The sequence below is a fragment of the Lonchura striata genome, chromosome Z (genome assembly GCF_046129695.1).
Source record: "Lonchura striata isolate bLonStr1 chromosome Z, bLonStr1.mat, whole genome shotgun sequence".
NCBI lineage: Eukaryota > Metazoa > Chordata > Aves > Passeriformes > Estrildidae > Lonchura > Lonchura striata.
Genome location: NC_134642.1, coordinates 8,641,460 through 8,662,850, shown reverse-complemented (window position 1 = coordinate 8,662,850; position 21,391 = coordinate 8,641,460). Strand labels below are relative to the sequence as shown.

General features: G+C 38.9%; 1 protein-coding gene across 5 annotated transcripts in view; it reads left to right on the top strand.

The window, feature by feature from the left end:
• The window catches only part of SPIN1 (spindlin 1), a 63,037-nt gene that overhangs the window by 27,578 nt on the left and 14,068 nt on the right, over positions 1-21,391 (top strand). For all 5 annotated transcript variants that reach the window (XM_021530430.3, XM_021530429.3, XM_077790544.1 and 2 more), the window contains exon 2: positions 12,919-13,147. In XM_021530430.3, the coding sequence (XP_021386105.1) occupies positions 13,096-13,147 (52 nt within the window). In that variant the 5' untranslated portion in view covers positions 12,919-13,095. The remainder of the gene's footprint in view (positions 1-12,918; positions 13,148-21,391) is intronic.

The window sequence follows — 21,391 nt, the reverse complement described above, 5'->3', positions numbered from 1 at the left end:
TGAGGTCAGGGACAGAAGGGAAGAATTTGCAACAGGAAAGTGCTAATTCTATGCCCGTCAGAGGCAAAATCTGGTTAGCACATCCTGGTTGATGCATCAGGATGAAAATTCCCACTGTAGTAAAGTGTATGGGAAGCAACTGCTCATATACGTATCATTAGTAAAAGAAAGAGCATGCAGTACAGAATTCTCTGTATTCTCTCTCACTCCCTCCCTCATTAACAGTTAAGGTACATTTAACCTTCTGACCTGTAATTCTTCATCCTTATTCTATGATTTTAATTTCACACTTGTCCTAATTTTGGCTAGGACAGAGTTAATTTCATCACAGTTGCCAGGAGGAAGATGGAGCCTATAGCTGTGTGGGCAGAACCAGATTACTTTATAGCCACATCATTATTAGAGGGTGTGGCTTGAAATTGGAGAAAAAGGGAACATGATGGAGAACGGCCGTTACTTGTTCTGTTTTTCCAGGAGAGCAAAGCAGCCAGTAGAGTAGTGTGCACAGTGTAGCTGGAGGATTTGTACATTGTGGTTTTTGTCTCAGGCCTTGGAAAGGAGCATGAATGAACTGGGCTAGAAAAGACCTTTTGAGATCATCAAGTCCAACCTATGACCTAACACCTCCTCATCAACTAAACCATGGCACAGAGTGCCACATCCAGTCTTTTTTAAAATATGTCCAGGGATGGTGACTCCACCACTTCCCTGAGCAGGTGATTCCAGTGCCAAATCACTCTTACAAGGAAGATTTTTTTCTCTAATGTCTTACCTAAACTTCCCCTGGTACAGTTTAAGACTGTGTCCTCATGCTCTTGTGGGAGAAGAGACTGAACCCCAGCTAGCTCCAACCACCTTTTAGGAAGTTGTAGGGAGTGATAAGGTCACCCGTGAGCCTCCTTTTGGCCAGGCCAAATACTCCCAGCTCCCTCAGCTGTTCTTCATACGGCTTGTGTTCCAAGCTCTTCACAAGTTGCTCTCCTCTGGATGCGTTCAAGTGTCTCAGTGTCCTTCCTGAACTTCCCAAGATGATTTGTCTGCCGTTGTTTTTCATTGTCTTGGGCTCAGGGAAGAAGATGGTGTCTGTGGTAATGTCTGCAATATTCTCCTTTGTCTCAGGAGTGTGTCACTGGACACAGTAATACTGAGTCACTTAGACTTCTATAAGCATTTTTTACATGTGATCATCCTCTTTTATTCGCTGTTGTTATTGGTATTGTTGCTACTACTGTTTGTGCTCCTTAGCTCATTGCTGTTTTTTTAGTGAATTGTCTCAATCCATAATCTCTGCCTTTTTGTCCCTTTCTCAGTGGAGCAGTTGGAAGAAATGAAGTGGCAGTTTGGAGCTTGATTTCCATCTGGGTTTGAACTACAAGAGCCCTCCAAAAGGAATCTTTTTATGAGAAGAATTTCTGTGGATGGAGCTCACAGTTCTGTGAACCTGTAGAATAGAGTTTCCTTACAATAACTGCATATTAAAGTTTCCTACGTAGTGATTTCTTCAAGTACATGGACAGATAATGGCAAATTAATAATGGAGTTTTTCAGAGGTTATGTTGAGATTCTTACCTGTCATGGTTTGACACTGGCACAATGCCAGTGCCCCCATGAAAATGTGATCCCTCCCTTGAATGCTGTGAAGTGGAATCTAGAAGAGAGCAAAGCAGGCCCAAGCTTAATAACAGGGAAAAGAAAAATTTATTAAGCTACTACTACAAAAGAAAAAAAAGAAAAAAAACCACACAAAGATCAAATGAAAACCTTGCAAAGCACTCCTCCCCCCACCACGCAACTCCAACAAACCACAGTGAGACACAATCTGGACCGCAGTCAGGTTTCCACCCTCCAGATAATCGATACTCAGCCCCTTTGAGGGAGGCAGGAGTCTCTCCTGTGCCACAGACCCCCCAGGAAACACAGCTCCACATCCTGTGTTTCCATGTCACACATGGCACCGCCCGAAGAAAAGTTTGCCATGGTGACCCTCTCCTTTCCATGCACAGTGCTCTCACCACCAGTGCATGGATGGACAGACTGCTTTTAGGATTTTTCCTTTCAAGGATGTCCTGCCAAGAGGGGAGAAAATAACAGTTCAGTTTTTCATTTTTTGGGACCACAGTCTCCCCCATTTTCCCATTTCCCCTGGGGCCGAGGGTCCAAGAACAGAGATCTTCTTCTCTTCTCTTTCCTTTGAGGACAGGGGGTGCCACCACAAACTCCCTAACTTTTTTCTCTGTTCACTCCACTTCAGTCTCTTCCCAGCTGAAGCAGGTCTCTTGACTCACTGGCATCCTCTGAAAATACAGTCTCTCTTGGAGGAGAAGATTGGTTCACGTAGTGGCTAACACAGAAAAGTCCAGCCAAAAGCCACTCCTTGTCCCCTTCCCATCTAGAATTCCTTCTTCTAACATCCCAGGGTCCAAGGTGTCCCTCTTCCTCTCTTTCAAACCGAGGAGGGGAAGGAAAAATTCACAAAGCTTTCATTTCTCAAGGAAGGGTTAAAAGTCCGAACTCCCCAGGGATGGCTCAATGCCCGGACATCCAGCAACTCCCACACGACTGGGCACCTTGCAGCTCCCCCCGCTCCTCCTTCCTCGCGGTGGAATTGCTGACAAAACTGCAGATGTCTCTTTCTCTCTCTCGGGAGAGAAACTCTGGGTGGGGGGGATCGGAGACATCCCAGATTTCTCCACCCTTCCATCTGCAGGGTGCCAGCCTGGTTCCAGTCCCTCCACCCTTGGGGCTACCTCAGTCAGGCCATGGGCCTTCCCCTCCCCACCCAGCCACGGCCGGGCAGGGGGGAGGCTGCACTGCAGCTGACCGGAACGAAAGAGAGTGAGTTCTCCTGGGAATTCTGCTTTTAACCCCTCTGTGCTCTCAGAGGCGTGTCCACTTTCAGTTGGTCAATATCCAAATTGACCTATTCCTTCAGGAAAAAATTCTCTTTCCATGTCAAACCACGACATTACCCATGTGCAAGGAACTGATAATTCCAGATCTCTAATGGATCAGGCTTCAACCCCTGGTTTTGTTTGCTGGTGTTCTTCAGGCGATTTGTAGTAAGTTTTTTTTTTTCCTTCCCCATTATAGAAAAACAAAAAACAAAAGAAAAAACCCAAAACCCTAGGCTGGTACAGCCTGGGCCTTTGTAACCCTGAGGCTAAAAGGTAGCTCTTTCGTGGTCATACGTACTTATTATTTTGGTTTGTGTTCAAGTATGTTGAAAATGTTACCTTCCACACAAAAGGGACTCACAAAGGAAGCAAGCCTTATGACCTTTCTAGGGACTACCCAAATGGCCGGTGAAAACTGTAGCACTCTTGAGGCCAGAATTCCAGATTCATGTTCTACTATATCCTGAGGGGTAGCATAAAATATCAAGCCAGCCAGAGGAGAAAAAAGATGACATTATATTAATTTGTAGTTGCCCAGAAAGTCTGAAATAATTCTTTGTATGCAGTAGGATTTATACACTCTTTAGAGTGACCCCTTGGTATATTTCAGAAGAGTAGGCATTGGATTCTAGATACCTAAACTTTCAGGGAAGTACTTCTTGCTGTCTGGATGACCTTGACTCCTAGAGCTGAACTTCAATAATCAATTTCAGTGATGTGGCGCTAATTAGGTCTATTGACTCTTACCTTGGGCTGGAAAACATTTGGGAAGTTTCACATTTCACAGATACTTTTTCACCTATGGATTTTACTAATTTTAAACTACAAAATATATTTATATGTGAATATTTTAAGGCAAACACCCTATCCTTCTTTGCATAGTGCTTAGAATTCTGATATTGATTTTTCTCCCAGGAATCCAGGGCTTTTCAAGGAACATCCACTCCTGCCATCAAATGTCATACAATGTGTTCTTATTGTAATTTTAAGCAGTTCTCCTGCATGGTAGAGTCTAACATGATTGTTCTGTGTTTCGGATGTTTGTTTGGTATTTCTCAGTAGACAGTGAAAGGTCCTATTTCCTTGAGGTTTTTGGTTTTTCATGCTATTGATGGATAGGTGCTGTAATGCTGTTTTTCGTATCTTGAATCTCCGACAGTGATGAGGGATATTACAAATACATGTGCATACAAATATATATAAACTTAAGGGTATGTAGATATTAAAAATTACTTACATGCTTGGAGAAAACAACATCTTTTTATCATTCAGACAATAACACTTTTTTCTTAAATCAGAACTAGATGCAATCTAACATGGGGACTGAGAATCCTGTGCCCTCTTGACCTCTTCACTCGTGTTTTTCTTGCAATTTAGAAGTGTAGTGAGGGTGTTCTGAAAATTAGTCTTGCAAGGTAATACTCTGATCCTGTAAAGATGTTAAGTCTCTGAAATTAAAAAAGATAAGTAAGTTTGTTTAAAATATTGTTTTATAGTATCAGCTCTGATGAAGTTTTTACTGCTGCCTTTACAAATTAACCAAATATACACTGTCAGAGTTTATTTCAAGTTACATCCATTGTAATGCTGAATTGGATTGAGACAGGCTGTTTTAATGATATAATATGAAGGAAGTGTAATAGAACGAAAGCACCAACTATACTGGGTTCTTTAACAGCTACATTTTGCTAATTCAGAAAGTAAAAAACAAGCCTGGATAGAAGACAATGGAAATTGCAATTTTAGGTTTTCTCTCTGGCTTTTCTTTTCATTAATATTTATTTTTCATATGTGTAAGAACTTTTGAATGCAGTATTCACTGGTTACTATCTACATGGGATCTTGTAAGACTATGCTAATGTTTTAAGCTAATGAACTAAAATAAAATAAATCCACCTTTCACCTTGGTCATTGTTCCTAACTTTAAGAGAGCTATGGTAAGAATATACATTAAAAGATAATAGGTTTAATGAAATTTGTTCAAACCATTGCCTGAGATAGCAGCCTTCTGAAAGAATAGTATCTTTTTTAAAGCTACCCATCTATTTCTAAACCTTTGGAATAATGATTATTCTTACGATCAAACAGTAATTATATTTAATTACTAAACAATCATCACATCTAGCAATTATATCATTTATCATATACTAGCTACATAGGTGCAGTTCTAGCAAGTACAAGGCCTATGCTTTCCCAGGGTATTTTCCCAGGGCCTACTAAGCTTAATTTTCCTTCTAACTCCCCAAATCCCCATGATTTTAAAACCAGTTTACTATCACACTCCATACCATGTGGTTTTCCTGGACAAAGACAAGATTGCAGGTACTTTTCACAGCCAGCTCTCCCTGTCCCCAAGCCCAAGACAACAGCAAACACTGGCAGACAAACCCCCAAAAGCAAGACCATCCATCACACTGTGCCACTGTATCATTCCTGGTGGCTTCTTGAACCAGTGACACTACTTTTGATGTCTCCACTCAACTCCTCTGGACTCTGCTGTGCTTGGCACCCAGAGCCACAGTTTCCTGAGGGAATGTTCTTGTCATTTGTTTCCAATCATGCTTACTTCAGCTTTCAGTAGAGTCTGCTGTTGTGATCCCCCTGTCAGCCCATAAATAGAGATGGATTCTGCCCCTACGTACCTTGATGGCAGGGGACATGGTGTGTTGGTGCCAAGTAAAGCCTTCTTACGGGTCTAATGTGCCAGGGTATCAGATCTACATTCCAGTAGACCTGATTATTCCTTTCCCTCTTATGTTTTAGAGGCAGGGCATCTCTTGTTCTGGTCATGGTACTTGTTACTTCTTGTAAATATGATCTTCAAGAGGATCAGAAATAACATCAGCATTTTTAATCTCTCTAAGGTCTTGCCCAAGGAAAACTGAAGCTTCATTTATTAGCAGAGTTTAATGTGTTGTTTATCCTTTTTGTTGTTTATCCTAATTGCTTTCTTTCATTGCCATCTGGTGTTGCACTATTTACCATGATATACCAAAATCAAGCAGCCAGGTCAGTAGGGCTCACCAGGCTGGTGGCTTTTACCTTTTTGTGCATTTCAGAGCTCACCCATGGATACTGATCAGGTGATTATGTCCAGCCCTGTCTCTCCCTCTGGTTTTGAGGGTCCTCGTCCCTCACCATGTGAATTGATTAGTTGTTGAATTTTTTTTTCTGAACAGGGGCAGCTGCAACTGACATGGGTTGTTCTCTGATTCAGCTGCAGTTTGAGTCATCTTGCTACCTGTTGTTCTGCTTTCTTTTCCTTCCAGAGTGCTGTCAGACATGCATCAGCAAGATGCATAGCTATGCACCCCTCTGGAGCTGTCACAGCATTTTTCTTTCAAATATTTTGCCACTTCATCAAGGTCCTGTATTTTTCAGGGGTGAACTTCCAAACCACTGGAGCAGCATACTCCTTTAAAAGCTGGCTTATTTTCTCTGCCATCTCATGCTATTCATTGTCTGTCTCAGATTCAGTCAAAGAGAGAAACTGAAAGTTTTTAATAGGGCAGAAGCCTGGGAATCTCTTGGGAAAGATTTTTTATCTCTCTTGGTGTTCACATTGTTTATAGTTAAGATCTACCACTGTGTGTCATGCACTCTGCACCAATGGTGTGCGTAGTTTTCACTTCAGGACCAATGGAATTGGTCTGCACAAAGCTCTGTATAAAGAGTGATGCATTTTGAAATAAATCTGAGTTTTACTCTCGCTTTCTGAGTGGAGTCATCTCATTCCTGTCCTGCCTCAACAGTGTCAACTCATGACTGTTCAGCTCCAGGGCAGTTCACTGAACAACTTCCTAGATGTGTCTAAGCTTACTCAAAACATTGTGTAGACTTAACTTATTCTAAATTTCACTTATTCTAAACTGCACTGAAGAAACTTGGCAGACATTTCAATTAGAATATGCTTTCTTTAACATCCAAATGAAATTTAAGATTCTCAAAAACTGTTGTAGCAGGTCCAAAGGAGGAAAAAGAGGTAAAAGACTGAGAAAAATCATTGTCCTCTGACCCCTCTACAGGCTGGGTACTATCATTAATGACTTCTCAGAGGTAGCAGCCAAGGCCAGGGCAGGTGAACAGCACTGACCACCCATCCCAGATGGCCTTTATTGCCATTGATGTTATCATGTCATAAACTCATACCGCACAGTACAGCAACAAGGCAATCCTGATCCTTCTCCCTACTCTGAAAAAATAGCATCATGGGGAGCATGTATAGGAATATATGCAGGGTTGAATATCACACTTCCATGAACAAATCGAACAGCTATAACTAGGGAGTTCTGTACCTAATACACAGATTCTTAGATCAAAGTTATCCCTACCCTTTTGTGGCTCACAGTGGGCACCAGTGAATATAGTGATTTAAGCCCATCCACAAATTAAACTCCAAATAAGCCTCTCCCCTTCTTCCTGACAAAGGCAGAGATTATGGGTTGAGATCACAATTTAGTGAAAGCAAGCATCAGTGGAATAAGAAATGCACAGTAATAGCAGCAATGTTAATAACAGATATATACAAGATAAGAAGGTGTGTTATAGACAAAAACAAGTATTCACCACCTCCATGTAGTTCTCTGTGGCAGATGGGACAAAGACAAGATAGCAGGCACTCCCCACAGTTGGCTCTCCCTGTCCTGCAGGCCTGAGACAGTGGAAAACAGTGACAGACCCCTAAAAGCAAGATTGCTCACATTGTGTTATGCCACTGCTTTGTTCCCCATGGCTGATTCCCACTCCAGCACCTCTGCTTGTGCTTTTTCACTCTGCTAGGGCTCGGTTCCCAGCAGCACCAGGGTTTTTAACTGCTCCGCAGAGCTCAGCTGTGTTCGCCACCCAGAGCAGCACATTCCTTGGTCAGGAATGGATGAGGAGTTATGGGAGAGGGCAGGGTCCACTCAGCTGATTCCAGCAACCTCTCTGAGGAAGAGGTAAACGAAGTTATGTCATTTCTGCAGGGTACTCATTTTTTCTTTCCCCCATGGCTGTGTCCTGTAGTTGTCATGTAGATGCTATAGAATAGCAATATAAGCCATGCCTGTGCAGTTCTGAGCTCCACCCGCTCCCTACAACCACAGTAATTTATTAGCATGCCTTTTTATATTGATTTTCATTATGGTAAATAACTTGCCCATTTGTTAGTACTAAAATTTTTTTGTAAATAATTAGGAATTGCAGTGTGCTGTCTCTTGAATTTTATAGACACCTTGTTAACAAAAGAGTTTGCATGAATTTCAGATTCTTCTAGTCTTCTGCTAAGTAATCTGCAGTTTCATCACTATGGCATTGCAATGTGGAGTTAACTTTGAATTCTGAATCATGAGAGTAGTTTGTGTTGGAAGGGGCATTTAAGGAACATCTAGTCTAACTGCCCTGTCATTGGCAGGAATTTCTTTCCCTAAACCAGATCAAAGCCCCATACAGCCAGTCCCAGTGCAGTAGTATGGGTGTGTTTGTGTATATGCACACAGTTGCACACCAGTGCTGCTTCTTTCTTGTACAGTTGTAGACAGCACCTTTCTGGGTAGAGGTCAAACTGCAGAGGCCATGATAGTGAAGAGGTAGTTGTACTTGATTTGACTTGATTTTTCTTTCAGTTTGTACACATGTTCCTGAAAGGTAGTTGTCAGCTCCAAATAATTTTTATCCTCAGACTTAATGTATTGTAGCAATACTTTCTTCTCAGACATCAGATCTTACTACCTACACAAATTCCTAGTTTAGAATAAAAGAAGTTCCTAACAACTAATATACTGATTTATCTGGTAGGATATTTCAAAAATTTGTCATTTCAGTTGCTGAATTCTTGTACCACAGGAAAGTGCTTGGGATTTTTTTATTAGGTAATGAAAAAAGAGGCCCAACTGTAACAAACTAAAACCAGCATATTTTTATTGCAACCATTATTTAGAAGATATCTTAACAGTAAGATTGCCTTTTGGAAGGCAGGTGTAGAAGACTTGCATAGAATGATCCTTTCTGCTCATATAATAAGGATTAGGAAGTCTGAATAACAGACTAACATGCTGAATAACATGCTTTATCCAGATTGATAGTGCTGGAATAAACTATACTACTTCTTCATCTGAAACGTGTAGCAGTAGCTCTGAGCTAACTTATGGAAGTCACAATTGCTAACCAAGGAATTTAGTTGATGCATTTCAGTTTAGAATGACTCCTTCCCCAGAACATTTTTGTGAAGTGCTGGTCCTCCCCTATGCAGCTAGCAGTGAAAGTTCTCAGTGAGTTGTACACAGAAGTCTTTTAGATAGCGAAGTAAAAATATTGAAGCCCACCAGGTGGTGCCAGAAGGCCTGATCACTGTGGCTCTGACAGCAGGAACAGACCTGAGAAGGTGCAAACCTGCCATTTTTGGCTGAAATTGTATCCTCTAAATACAAGCAACGTGTGCTATTACCCTTCCCCTCCTTCCAAACGTCTCTATACCTAAAGCATTTCCTCAGCAGATACTTCCTTATGTGTTCATGATGGTAAAATTTAAATACGCTGTTTAGGAGTGAGGCTCTTAAAATTGTGAGCTTGGTGTCAGCATTAATTATCACTGGTTTTGTGCTAACATCTCTCTTCACTGCATAGCAGAGCCATGAAGCTTTCACAAAAATGCTGTAAACAGCATTGTGCCATGTGTTGCAGTGAAATGGATGCAATTTCATGGAAATACATACATGAATGTTAAGTGAAATTTAAGCTACAGAATTATTTTAGGTGGTTACACTTACTTTCATGGAGTTAAAAACTCATATAAACATTTTAATGTTTGTAAACAATTAAGTTTATAGAAAGGGGATAAGATACTTCACAGTAAGAACTGAAGTCTGTGCATATTGTTTTTTCCATAATTTCTGTTTATACTACAAAAATTTTTTTTTTCATGAGTTTTATTTTTTCTGTTTTTATGTTGTATCTTTCTGCCTATATTGGTAGTATGATTCCACTGTTCTCAAATAGAACTGGTATGATTGACAATCTTTAGTGCTAGTGTTTTTAATCTAACACTTAAAAGCCTCTGAAACACTGCACTAATTAGTCTACTGTCAAATTAAATAGTTATCTAATTTTCACACTTTTTCCTAAAGTATGCCTTTGTGTAGAAAGGCTTGTAAAAACAGATGAACAACACACCTAGGCTGGTGAGAAGCTCACAAGTCAAAACAATGTTTGTATTTTAAGTGAAACCTGCAGCCGCACTGATCGTGACCTGTGCTGTTGGGTGCTGGGGAAATGGGTGTCTGACAAGGAGGCAGTGGCACTTCTTTTCCCAAAGTTACTGGCAGTCTGTAAAGTTGCTTTGGATGTGTCACTTTGTATCCAAAAAATCCCTACTTACGTTGGATTTGCTTTAGTGTGTTTGCCGCTATCAACAGAATGACTTTAAAAAGTTTATTGTTTCATAGGTCATCTTACATATTGCCAAACAAGGAATATCTGCTCTTTCTACACAGAGCAGATTATTGCGACTGGGTGCATCAGAAGTGTGTTTTGGTTTTATGTTTCCTAACTTTATGTGAAGCAGGACATTTCTTGAGACTTGCAGTAAATGATTTTTCATTTTTATGAGTTAATGATCTTCTCTTTTTAATTTTCCTTTTTGATTTTACTTATTAGGAGATCACGATACTTTCATGTTGGCATTAAATCTGATATTTTGTCATTTTTCACTTTTAAGAACCTTAAGTTGTACAGGGTTTTGTGTATTTGTAATTATATAAGTAAGACTTAATTTATATATTCTTAAGATTCAGAGTGTTCTTAAATTGCATCAGTTTGTTTTCAGAAAATGAGGTTTTATGCCTTCTTGTTAGTTACTTCAGAACTGTCATTATGCAACTGAAATGTAAATTGAATTTGGAACACTAATGTTAGGATAACATGAGTTTCATCTTCAGTAGGGCTTTGAACTGGTAACAGTTACTGGCTTAGTTTCTAGAAAACAGTTTTACAGCTGGATCTGGTTTTAACTTCAGTACCCTTGTGTCCATCCATTGGTTCAGAGAGCATGGTGAAGCACTTAATATTAAGTGCTAGTAAATGAACTGTGTCTTTAAAAGGATTATGAATAAATTTTCTGTCTATGAAGCATGGTAATGATTTGGGATATTCTATTAAAAAACTTAACTAGTAGAAAACTGTATCTTTCGTCTATTACTTTCGTCTAGTACTTTTTATTTTTACTATGAATTGGAAATATTGTGAAGGAGAAGTGTATATTACAGGTGTTACAAAATGCCTCCCTTGAATAACAGTTCAGCTTACTGTAAAAGGTTGTATTATTATAATTTTTATATATAATATAAATTTATAAATTATAATTAATTTGTGGAGATGGTTATGGTGATTTGGTTTATGTTTTGGAGGGATTGTTCTTTTAGTTTTGTGGGGATTCTTAAATCAGAAGATACAATACAAGATTACCATTACTTCTCAACTAATAGCTTTGCTGGAGAACAGTTGATCTCTTGTATTTTTATGCCATACCTGTGAGACTGAGTATGGTAGTATATCACAGCAGTGCTATAAATTTAGAGTTGTTTTTTCATAATCTGTGATGATTCTATGTTAATGTGTTTTGATCCATAGGAGAATACATCTGAGTTCAGTAGAAAAAAATCATCTTTATGCTGTATTTCTAGTAAAATAGTTAAGCAAACTAATTGCTTCCTATTGGAATATTGTTGAATATTGTTGCCATGGTATCACTTAGCATTGTTGGGTATACACTGGTAGATTTCAGGATGAAATGAAATGTGGGAAACTAGTACATTTCTGTAAATATTTTTTTAATTTCACAAGTTCTGTGAATTCCTGACTGTAAATTGCTTTAGTTCCTTCTAAAAAGAAAGATTACTGCAGATTACTCCCTACCAATATTTCCTAGGTGTATTGTTCTTTGTTGCTGTATTGTTTGAAGAAGTTAATGCATAAAATTCATTAAAGAATTGCCAAGTGTTAGATGTAAATGCATTTTTCTGTGTAATAATTTTACCATACCTCAAGGTATGTCACCTTTATGTTCTCTTATTCAGTAAGGCACTAGCTTATGCTATGTTTTTTTCCCATGTCTGGATCACTGGTTAGAGGCATTCGTCTTGTTTACCCCTGTATGAAAATTGACAACAGTTTCCAAAACTGAAGTAAGAGAGGGAAGACAGTGCTGACTCACAGATTAGAACAGGTCCTGTCTGTCACAGATTAGCAGTGACATTTCTTAAGGAAGTGATCTGATCTCACTTGCCTGTTTTGTGAGCAACACTGAAGTAGTGAATTCTTATACATCAGTGTTTCTGGCCCAGAAATAAATTAACCTGTAATGCTTTGATTTTTTTTCACATGGTCAAAATTTTCTGTTATTAAATGCTGAAAAGGATATTAAAAAGTTGTCCTCGGTTACCTCCCTTATCTATGGGAATGTGATGACTAAATGCTTTAGGAATTTGATGAACTTAGGTAGAAGGAATTGCCAGAAACTTAAAGAGATCTATGAATCATGAGATCTATTAACTGGTGACCTACTCAACAAATTGCTGGTATGAGCAGTCATTGCAGTGAAATCAATGTTTTTAAAAGCTTTTTTTTCAACAGTCTTATTTTCACTTCTGTGAAGCAAAGTTATTCTACTATGTAAGAGCATGATATTTCTAACCAAATAGATGGACTAGATTGTTTGATTGATGCTTTAACCCAGTAAAGGTAGTACAGTTTCTCTTAAGTTAGTAGTCATACTTCCCTGTGTTAATCTCAATGGTTTTTAAGAAGCTTTCCTTTCTCTTTGAAGCTGACATAGTGACCTGGAAATTTACTGTGATTAGGAGATAAAAGTAGCAGCCCTTGTATTTGGCTGTATATGTCCTGTGTTGTTAAATGTTTTCAGAATAAGATAATGTGAAGGAATATCCTATTGCATATGAAAACAAACCTTAAAATGAGAGTCTTGGTTAAGATAGAATATTTTTATTTCAAAATCAAGCCACTTACAAACTTCACCTGTTTTGTTTTTCAGAGTACTGTAATTGAAAGATCATCTTCTACATTTAAAAAGGACAAGTTGTTGATTTAATGGTGGATTAATAAGTAGTTGTCTCATCCTAAGACTAAAGAAGAAGATATCCTGGAAGTTGAAAAGAACTGGATTTTCACCCTAGTCAAGCAGCTTTGCTGCTCACTTAAACACAGATGAATGAAGACCCCATTTGGAAAATCACCAGGTCAGCGGTCCAGAGCTGATGCAGGTGAGGTGTTCGTTTTTGGATGGTTTTCTTTGCTTTTAATGAATGAAAAGCATTCTTACTTTACTGACTTTTTAAATATATGAATGATTTTCTGCAGATGTTAATAATTTTAGATGTCATAATACCTGTTTTAAAAGAAATTTTGCTTTTATTGTGGAAGATCGTGGCTTGAAAAGACAAACTAAAAAATGAAGTAGTAAATTTAAATGTAAATGTAGCAGTACAGATCTGACCTTTCTATTTTGTGTCAAAAGTTATTAATCAGTGACCTGTGTGGGGAAAGCAACATGGTTTTTATCACCAATCATTGTGAATTGTAGTTTTTATGAAACTCTCAAGAGCCAACTGGCAAGTGTAATTGGGAAAGCTGAGTTAACTTTTAAAGTACCTAAGCAATAAACCATTTGTGTGCTTCCAAATACATGTTTGATTCATTGAATACTGGAACTGGTACTGGAGGATTTCCCAGTAACCCTTTGGAGACTTTCGAACTCGTATTTTACCTGAGACTGTGTTAAAATTTGCTGTCACTTATTTGAAACATGTACTGATTCCAGAAGTAATACAGGTAATTACCTTTCAAGTGGGAGCTACAAGTTTCAAAGGAGAGATCCAGTGAAGTGTTTAACACTTGGTTCAGTGATCAAATGGAGACAGTGATGAGTGAAGCTCCTCAGGTGTCAGTATTGTAGGCAGCATTGTTTAACATCTTACTCAGTGGCAGGGATGGTGGAGCTGGGTGCACTCTTAGCAGGTTTGCTGATGGCACCAAGCTGTGTGTTACAGTCGGCATACTGGAGGGAAGGAATGCTATCTGGAAGAACCTGGACAGGATTGAGAGGTGGGCCCTGCATGCCTTGTGACATTTAGCAAAGCCAAGTGCCAGGTGCTGCATCTGCGTTGGGGCAATTCCCAAGCACAAATACATTGTGGACAGAGAATGGACTGAGGGCAACCTTGACAAGAAGGACTTGGGGGTGTTGGCAAATATGAAGCTCAACGTGACCCATCAGGGTATACTCTCAGCCCCAGTGGCCTCTCACCTCCTGGGCTGCATCAAAAGCAGCATGACCAGCAGGTCGAGGGAGGTGTTACTGCCTCTCTAGTCCACTCCAGTGAGACTCGGCCTGGAGTACTGCATCCAGCTCTGGGGCCCCTAATGTAAGGATTATGTGGATCAGTTGGAGTGACTACAGAGGAGTGCCATGAAAATAATCTGAGGCCTGGAACACCTCTCCCAAAAGGACAGATTTCAGGAGCTATAGTTGTTCAGCCTGGAGAGAAAAGGCTCCAAGGTGACCTAATTATGGTCCGCAGGTACCTGCAGGAACTTAAAAGACAGCTGAAGAGGAGATATTTACAACCTTTTGTAATAATAGGAAAAGAGAAAATGGCTTCAAACTGAAAGAGAGTAGGTCCAGAGGATGGCCATGAGTGACTAAAGGGCTGGAGCTCCTCTCATGAGAAAAGGCTAAGAGTTGGGGTTGTTCAGCCAGGAGAAGAGGAGGCTCCAGGGAGTGCAGCCTTTTTGTTTTAAAGTGAGACTTATGAAGAAGACAGAGAAAGGCTATTTGCCAGAGTCTTCAGTGACAGTGCATGGGGTAATTGTTTTAAACATAGAGTATAGTTAGGTTTGAATATACAGAAGAATTTTTTTACAATGAGTATGTATGGTAAAACACAGGATCAGGTTACCCAAATGTTTAACCTTGGGTTAACATTTTTAACCTTGGGTTAAACATTAGAAATGTTTAAGGTTATGTTCAAAGAGATATTAGGCAACTTGATCTAGTAAAAAGTGCCTTCCCCCATTATAGAGCTAAACTAGGTAACTTTAAGAGAATCTGTGAGAATACCTGGAACAGCTGTAGAAAAAGAAAAAAGGTGTACTTAAAGAAGTAACTTTTAGATCGGATTTGTTGAACTTTACAGCATTATGGATACAAATATCTTACTTACTGCCTTCCATTTTTAATGGTGGTTGCCACTTGCCAAGGAAGTTTACAAACAGCATGTAGGGTTCCAGGATAGCTACATTTTAAGTAGAAATTAGGATTTTAAGTCATGTCTGTAAAATTGCTGTCATCTGGGGTTGAATAATAAAGCAGTAATATGATCTTTATTAGGAGGAAAAATTAATAAAAGAAAAAGATACAGTGAAATAGTGGAAATAGTCTACGTATTTTATATTTGATGTGTTAATAATGTAAAATAATAAAATGGTTGGATTCTAGGAAACTTCTGGATTATGTATGGGTAGCAAAAAACAGTCTGGAAGTCCAGTGGTTGCATCAGGTATTCATATAGGGCAAAATTTGATGCATTAACAAAACATTTTTCAACTGACTTTGATTTCATTCTGTTGTAGAAATACTGATCAGTGGCACTACAGGTTGGTAGCGTCTTTGACAAAGCCAATTTTCAGCTGTCCTATCTGTCTGATTAGGAAGGAAATGCTTTTATATGTTGTAAAGTAGGTGCTTAGGAAGGAAATGTTTTTATTTATGTTGTAAAGTAGGTATAAAGGAAGAGGTATATGTGATTTATACTGTCTAGACTTTTAAAATCTCTCTCTCTGGGAAACATTTGTACGTAGATCCTTTTTGAGAAGCAAAGGGTGGGATTGAAGGTGGACAAAAGAAGACAAGGTAGACATTTAATTTTTACACAACAGTAGAATACATGGCTACAGACTCTATGAGTTTGTCAAAGGACAGAGTTTCTTTCCATTATATAGTTTCCATGAATCAGACAGGTGCTTTTGGCAGCGTGCCTGCGTGTCTCTCTAATTAGTGTATTGCTGTCCCAAATATAGGAGAAATACAGCCTTTTAAAAAAAGTTAATTTGCAGTATATTTGCTTGTAAAGTAAGCTGTGATTACCCTGCGTTAACACACTTGACCCTTCTAAATCTAATGATCTCTTGTATAATGCTGTATAACTGAAAGGCATGGTCCTCTGGAGTCTTTCTTAGCAGGGTTCTCCCAGAGATACAGAATCCTACCAAACTGTATGATGGTCAAGAACAATTGTAAAGACTTTACTGGATGGTTTGAAAACATAAAAATACCGTCTTAGTAAAAAAAAACTTTTAACACATATATAAGCATATAACAATTGAGTCATATATTTTCACTCGTAAAAGCAAGTGTAAATTGTTTTCATATTGTCTTTATTAACTAAGAAAAGAGATCATGGATGTGAATTGCTTAGAATCTTTCTTGCAGAGTTAGATTTTGGTTTATGTCTGTACTTCTGACCTACTTCAATTAAAAGACCTCCTTTCTTCAAACTCTTAAGTTGAGGTCAAGAAATACTTAGAGGTGTGAATCAGCACACCTAAGTGTTTCTTAGGTCCCTAAAAGTAATTCTGAAATAGTCTCCAGATACAGACTGGAATTACTGCTGTTCACACAGATAATTCTGGAATACAACTTTAAAGCATCTAGATTTTGCTGCCTGTTGTAAACATAGGAGATATTTAGAGAAATAAAATATGGTTGCTGTTTTCTGAAGAGCCTGTCTGATTTTCATGGATTGTGTGAAATTACCAGCTCATGTCACAATAGCAGAACATTGCCAGTAGCTTTCTCCCATGCTTCTTCCTATTCCTCTATAGCCCCAGCTGAAATAACACGTGTATTTCTCTTGAAGCCAAAATCCTGAACAATTTTTTTTTTGTCTTGTCATACCCTATGTCTTTATCTTCATCTGGAGTAAAGTTCAGAAACATAATTTCTAGTTTTCCTGTTGAATTTTAAGGGTTTAATGTAAGGGGTAGAATTAATGAGCCTCAGAAAAGACAAGTATGACAAAACACCATATGGCAGTTGAATTCTTAATTCTGTTGCTCTTGTCTGGAAGGTGGTGGTTGTGGTCACTTTCTATTACAAAAAATATGTTTCTGTGCCCTTAGTCATAAAAAAATAAAATAGTTTGATATGAAAGGGATCTTTTAAAGGTCATCTTGTCCAACTCCTGCAATCAGCAGGGACATCTTCAACTAGATCAATTTTTTTTTAAATAGAATATCCCAAATCATTACTATGCCCCAAATTTGAAATCATGCTTCAGAGACAGAAAATTTATTCATAATCCTTTTAAAGTCACAATTTATTTGCTAGTACTTAATAAAGTGCTTCACTGTGCTCTCTGAATAAATGGATGGACAAGGGTACTGAAGTTGTACTGAAGACTTAGATATTTTCAGGGATGAGGCGACCACCACCTTTCTGCAACCTGTGCTAGCATTTCACCACCCTCAATGTAAAAAAAAACTTCTTATAGCTAATATCCATTTTAAAATCACAACCCTGTGTCCTGTTGCAACAGGTCCTGTTAAAAAGTCTGTCCTTGTATTTCTTATAGGTCCCCTTCACGTACTGGAAGGCTGCAATAAAGTCTCTTCAGAGCCTTCTCTTCTCCAGGCCAAACAATCCCAACTCTCACCTTTCTTCATACAGGAGGTGCTCCAGCCCTGCAGTCATCTTCGTGGCCTTTCTATGACCTCATTCTAGCAGGTCTCTTCAGTGCTAGGACCCCTGGATGTAGGGTTGGTTCCAGGTGGAAACCCTCTGCTCTCAGCAGAGCAGAGCAGAGGGGCAGAATCCCCTCCCTCCCCTGCTGCCCACGCTGCTCTGGATGCAGCCCAGGACACGTTTGGCTTTCTGGGCTGGGAGTGCCCATGGCTGGGTCATTTCATCCAGCTATGGCATTCTTGTGGACCAAGAAAAATTCAGGCAGCAGATAGTTCTGATTTTGACCTTCTTACTAGAATATGTTAAATATAAGGATTCTGTAGAGGACAGAGAAACTCTTGTTGCAGTTTCTACAATTGTGTAGCTGTCATAGTTTAACATAGCTTAGTTTTTAGTTAAGAAAAAAAATCTCTGACCTACGGAAGTGATTCCCTGTAAGGACCATGGCAGCTTCCTTTGGACCTGACAAAACCAATCAGTTGGCTAATTTGAATATTGACAACCTGTTAAACCTATTGAAGGAGCCGAACATGCCTCTGTGGAAAATACATTTCAAACCGAACAACTCCTGGGTAAAGCTCTCTTGCTTCTAACCTTTCATCAGGTAACTGATGCTGGCCGGGCAAGGCGCCGCTCCACTGTGCAGCCCCTGTGGCCTGGCAGGGCCAGGCCAGGCCCTGTTCTCCTGCAGTGCTGGCCAGGCTGGGCCCCACTCTGCCACACGGCCCAGCCAGCCCAGCCCACAGTGTGGCTTGGCTGAGATTCTGCCACCGGCTTCCAAACACAGCTGGTGGGCCAGGGAGAGCTGAGCCAGGCTCCGTGCCAGCTGTGAAGCCACCGAGCCATTCTGCTGGTGCTGCAGAAAAATCGTGTGGCTAAGGACAGAGATGGGTCTGCAGCCTCGTGCAGAAAGCAGTCCATGTGACTGGAATTAAATGTAGCAGGGGTCAGAAAACAGCCATGTAGCCATGCCCAGCAAAGATCATATAGCTATCCACAACCTGGGCAAGATATTAACATTTTTAGTATACAGATGAAACTTGCAGACATCAATCCTCTTGAGTGAGAGAAAAGAGTGAAGACACATAGAGAAAACAACATAGAGACACCAAGGTCAGTAAAGGAGTCAAATCCCAGATGGGAGGAGATGCTTTAGTCTTGGGCTGAAATTCTCTTTTAAGCCTATGCTGAAAATATAATTGATACATCAGACTTTTATTTTTTCCCTGTAATTCACTGAATGCACTGGGGGGATGTAGCATTCTAGCCACAGTGAGCAGAGGCACCAGCGTTGAAGCAAGCAGATGTTTAAATAGCTTGAACAGAGAGAGATGAGAAACATTGTCCTAGAGATGGAAGAAGAGAACTTCTGTTTCTATACTAGAACAACTCATCCTTAAAATTATACCCCAATAATCTGAAATTACTCAGCCATGGTGATAGTTATGGAAAAAACTACCAAAATGTGGAGGGACTTAATGATTACAGATTTCCAGGCAGGTGCTATTTGTGCAAATTAAAGCCATGAGGGAACTGCTCCTTGTGGAGAAGTCTCCATGGCATAGCAAGAGAGACTCTGCTCCCTAAGAGAACTGAAGACTATTTTAGACGTGGTAAACTGACTGAAGGTCCCAGGCTTTGTCTCTTATGTTGTTAGTAGAAAAGAAAAGAGGGTGTGGTGGGAGGAGAAGTGTTCTCAAGGTTTTTTCTGATTTCTTATTTTTCTTTTAATTCTATTAATAAAGTTTTCTTTATACCCTTTAAAAGTTAGAGCCTTTTTTGCTCTCCTCTTAATCCTTATCTCACAGCAGAAAATGAATAAGTAATTCTAGTGAGTGCACTGGCATTTGGCCAGTATTAGATGCACTACAGTAGCCAAGCAATTCAACAGTAACCTGATAACAGCCTTAAAAGGAGTTTACATCTCTATGAGGGCAAATTGTGGCAAATTGGCATCTGGTTGGTACAAGAGTGTGTTTAACTGAGGATCTTCAAATACTTGTTATTGATACATGTATTAAACATCCAGATGCCATTACCTGATGTATTAAACTGTGAGCTCTCTTAAGAGACTGACTTAAGATGATGAGTAGTACTTAGTTGTCTCTGTTGTCTTTGGTATAGAGCTCATTACATCAGTGAACAAGTTGCATCATACAAAAATTTTGAAGATCCCAAGGTGAGAACTTAGCAAACAGCAAAATCCCATTCCCAGAGGTCAGGTTAACTTCTCTACTTATTGAAAATGTTGTAGTAAATCTTTCTTCTGTGTCAATTTAGTATTTCTGTTCTTGACTTTGAAAGATAAATCCTTCATACCTCCCTTCTTATGGGTTACAGAATCTTTGAGAGGAGGTGGACAGAAAGCAAATTCTTGTGATACACTATTCTGTTGTTTTGCTGTGTTTTTACTTGAGCTACTTTAGCCAAAATCTTACTTTTTTCTGGTTAGCTGGAAATCTAAAATGTTAAGTGCATATATTCATCTTCTGGTGATGAAGTTTCTCTATTTTGTAAAAACAGTTACTGGATTTTAAGAAATTACTTTTTAAAAAATAAAACATCACCATATTTTTAATAAAATGTGTTTTATTATGTTATATATTAGTAGAATACAGCCTCATATACAGAGAGATAACTGAAATTATGCTTAGAAAGTTTTTTTTACAGGCTGTAATAAAGTCCTAAAGTCTTACAGGTTTCTAATCAAACTTTTTGTGATACTGTTTTTGTTTTTCCAGCTAAGTTCTTAAAAATACTCAATTTATTTGGTTTTGTAACAGTCAAAAATTGCAAGTAGGACCTTTACTGCAGTAATTGACAGACAAGGCTTAATTTATAAAAATTAGGCACATTTCAGATATCATTACTGTTGGAAATGCAGATTCCTGAAGATCTGATGCAAGCTTGACTATAATAAACATAAGATTATTTTAATTACTAATGAATTATATTAATTCTGCCATTTCTGTTACTTTGTGTATGCCCTTTTAGAGTTTGCATACAAAAAAAATAAGATACTTGTGAAGACTTTAAAGATCATTGGTACTGTCAGTGCTTGACTCCTGTGTGATTCTCTTCAATATGTATATAATTCTAGATATGCTTGGAACATGAATATAGTGTAAATTTAAAATAATTTGTTTGTTTAGGCCTATACAGAAATTAAAGCACTTCTCTGCAAGTGTTAATTCAAGCATTCCTAGTTAAAATTGTAGGCATGTTTGTACATAAACACAAGGTGTTAGAGTTATACATGGTTCAGTCCAGTACTTTGACCAAGTTGTTTTAGATATGGCAACCAAGAAGCAAAAAATCCAAAACAAGGTACTGTGAAGAAATTTTTACTCCGTACTATTAAAAAGTAGTATAGTGAGGAGAATCAGGATCAAGCCAGGTACCTTCTGGCCATGTAGTCACCTTCAGCCATCACTTTAATAGGGGCTATTTCAGTCAACTCCAGTAAATGGTCTGTATGCAGCTGGCCTTTGACTGTGATCGGGGGCTGCAGTTTTTATTCTAATAACTAATTTTGATTTTTCTACCTGTGCACATTACCTTTCATGTACAGTGTTCTTTTGAAAGTGTTTCTCTGTCATTTTGTTCATGCATATTTTCACTATTGTCACTGATTGACCATTGCATCTACTGTCTTTGTTTTGTTCAACTTCCATTTTAATAGTTGCTGTCACTCATTATGTTCATCACTGAGCTTCTGTGTTGGGTTTGCATGGCAAGGTACCAGAAGCATGCAAGGGTGACTTCT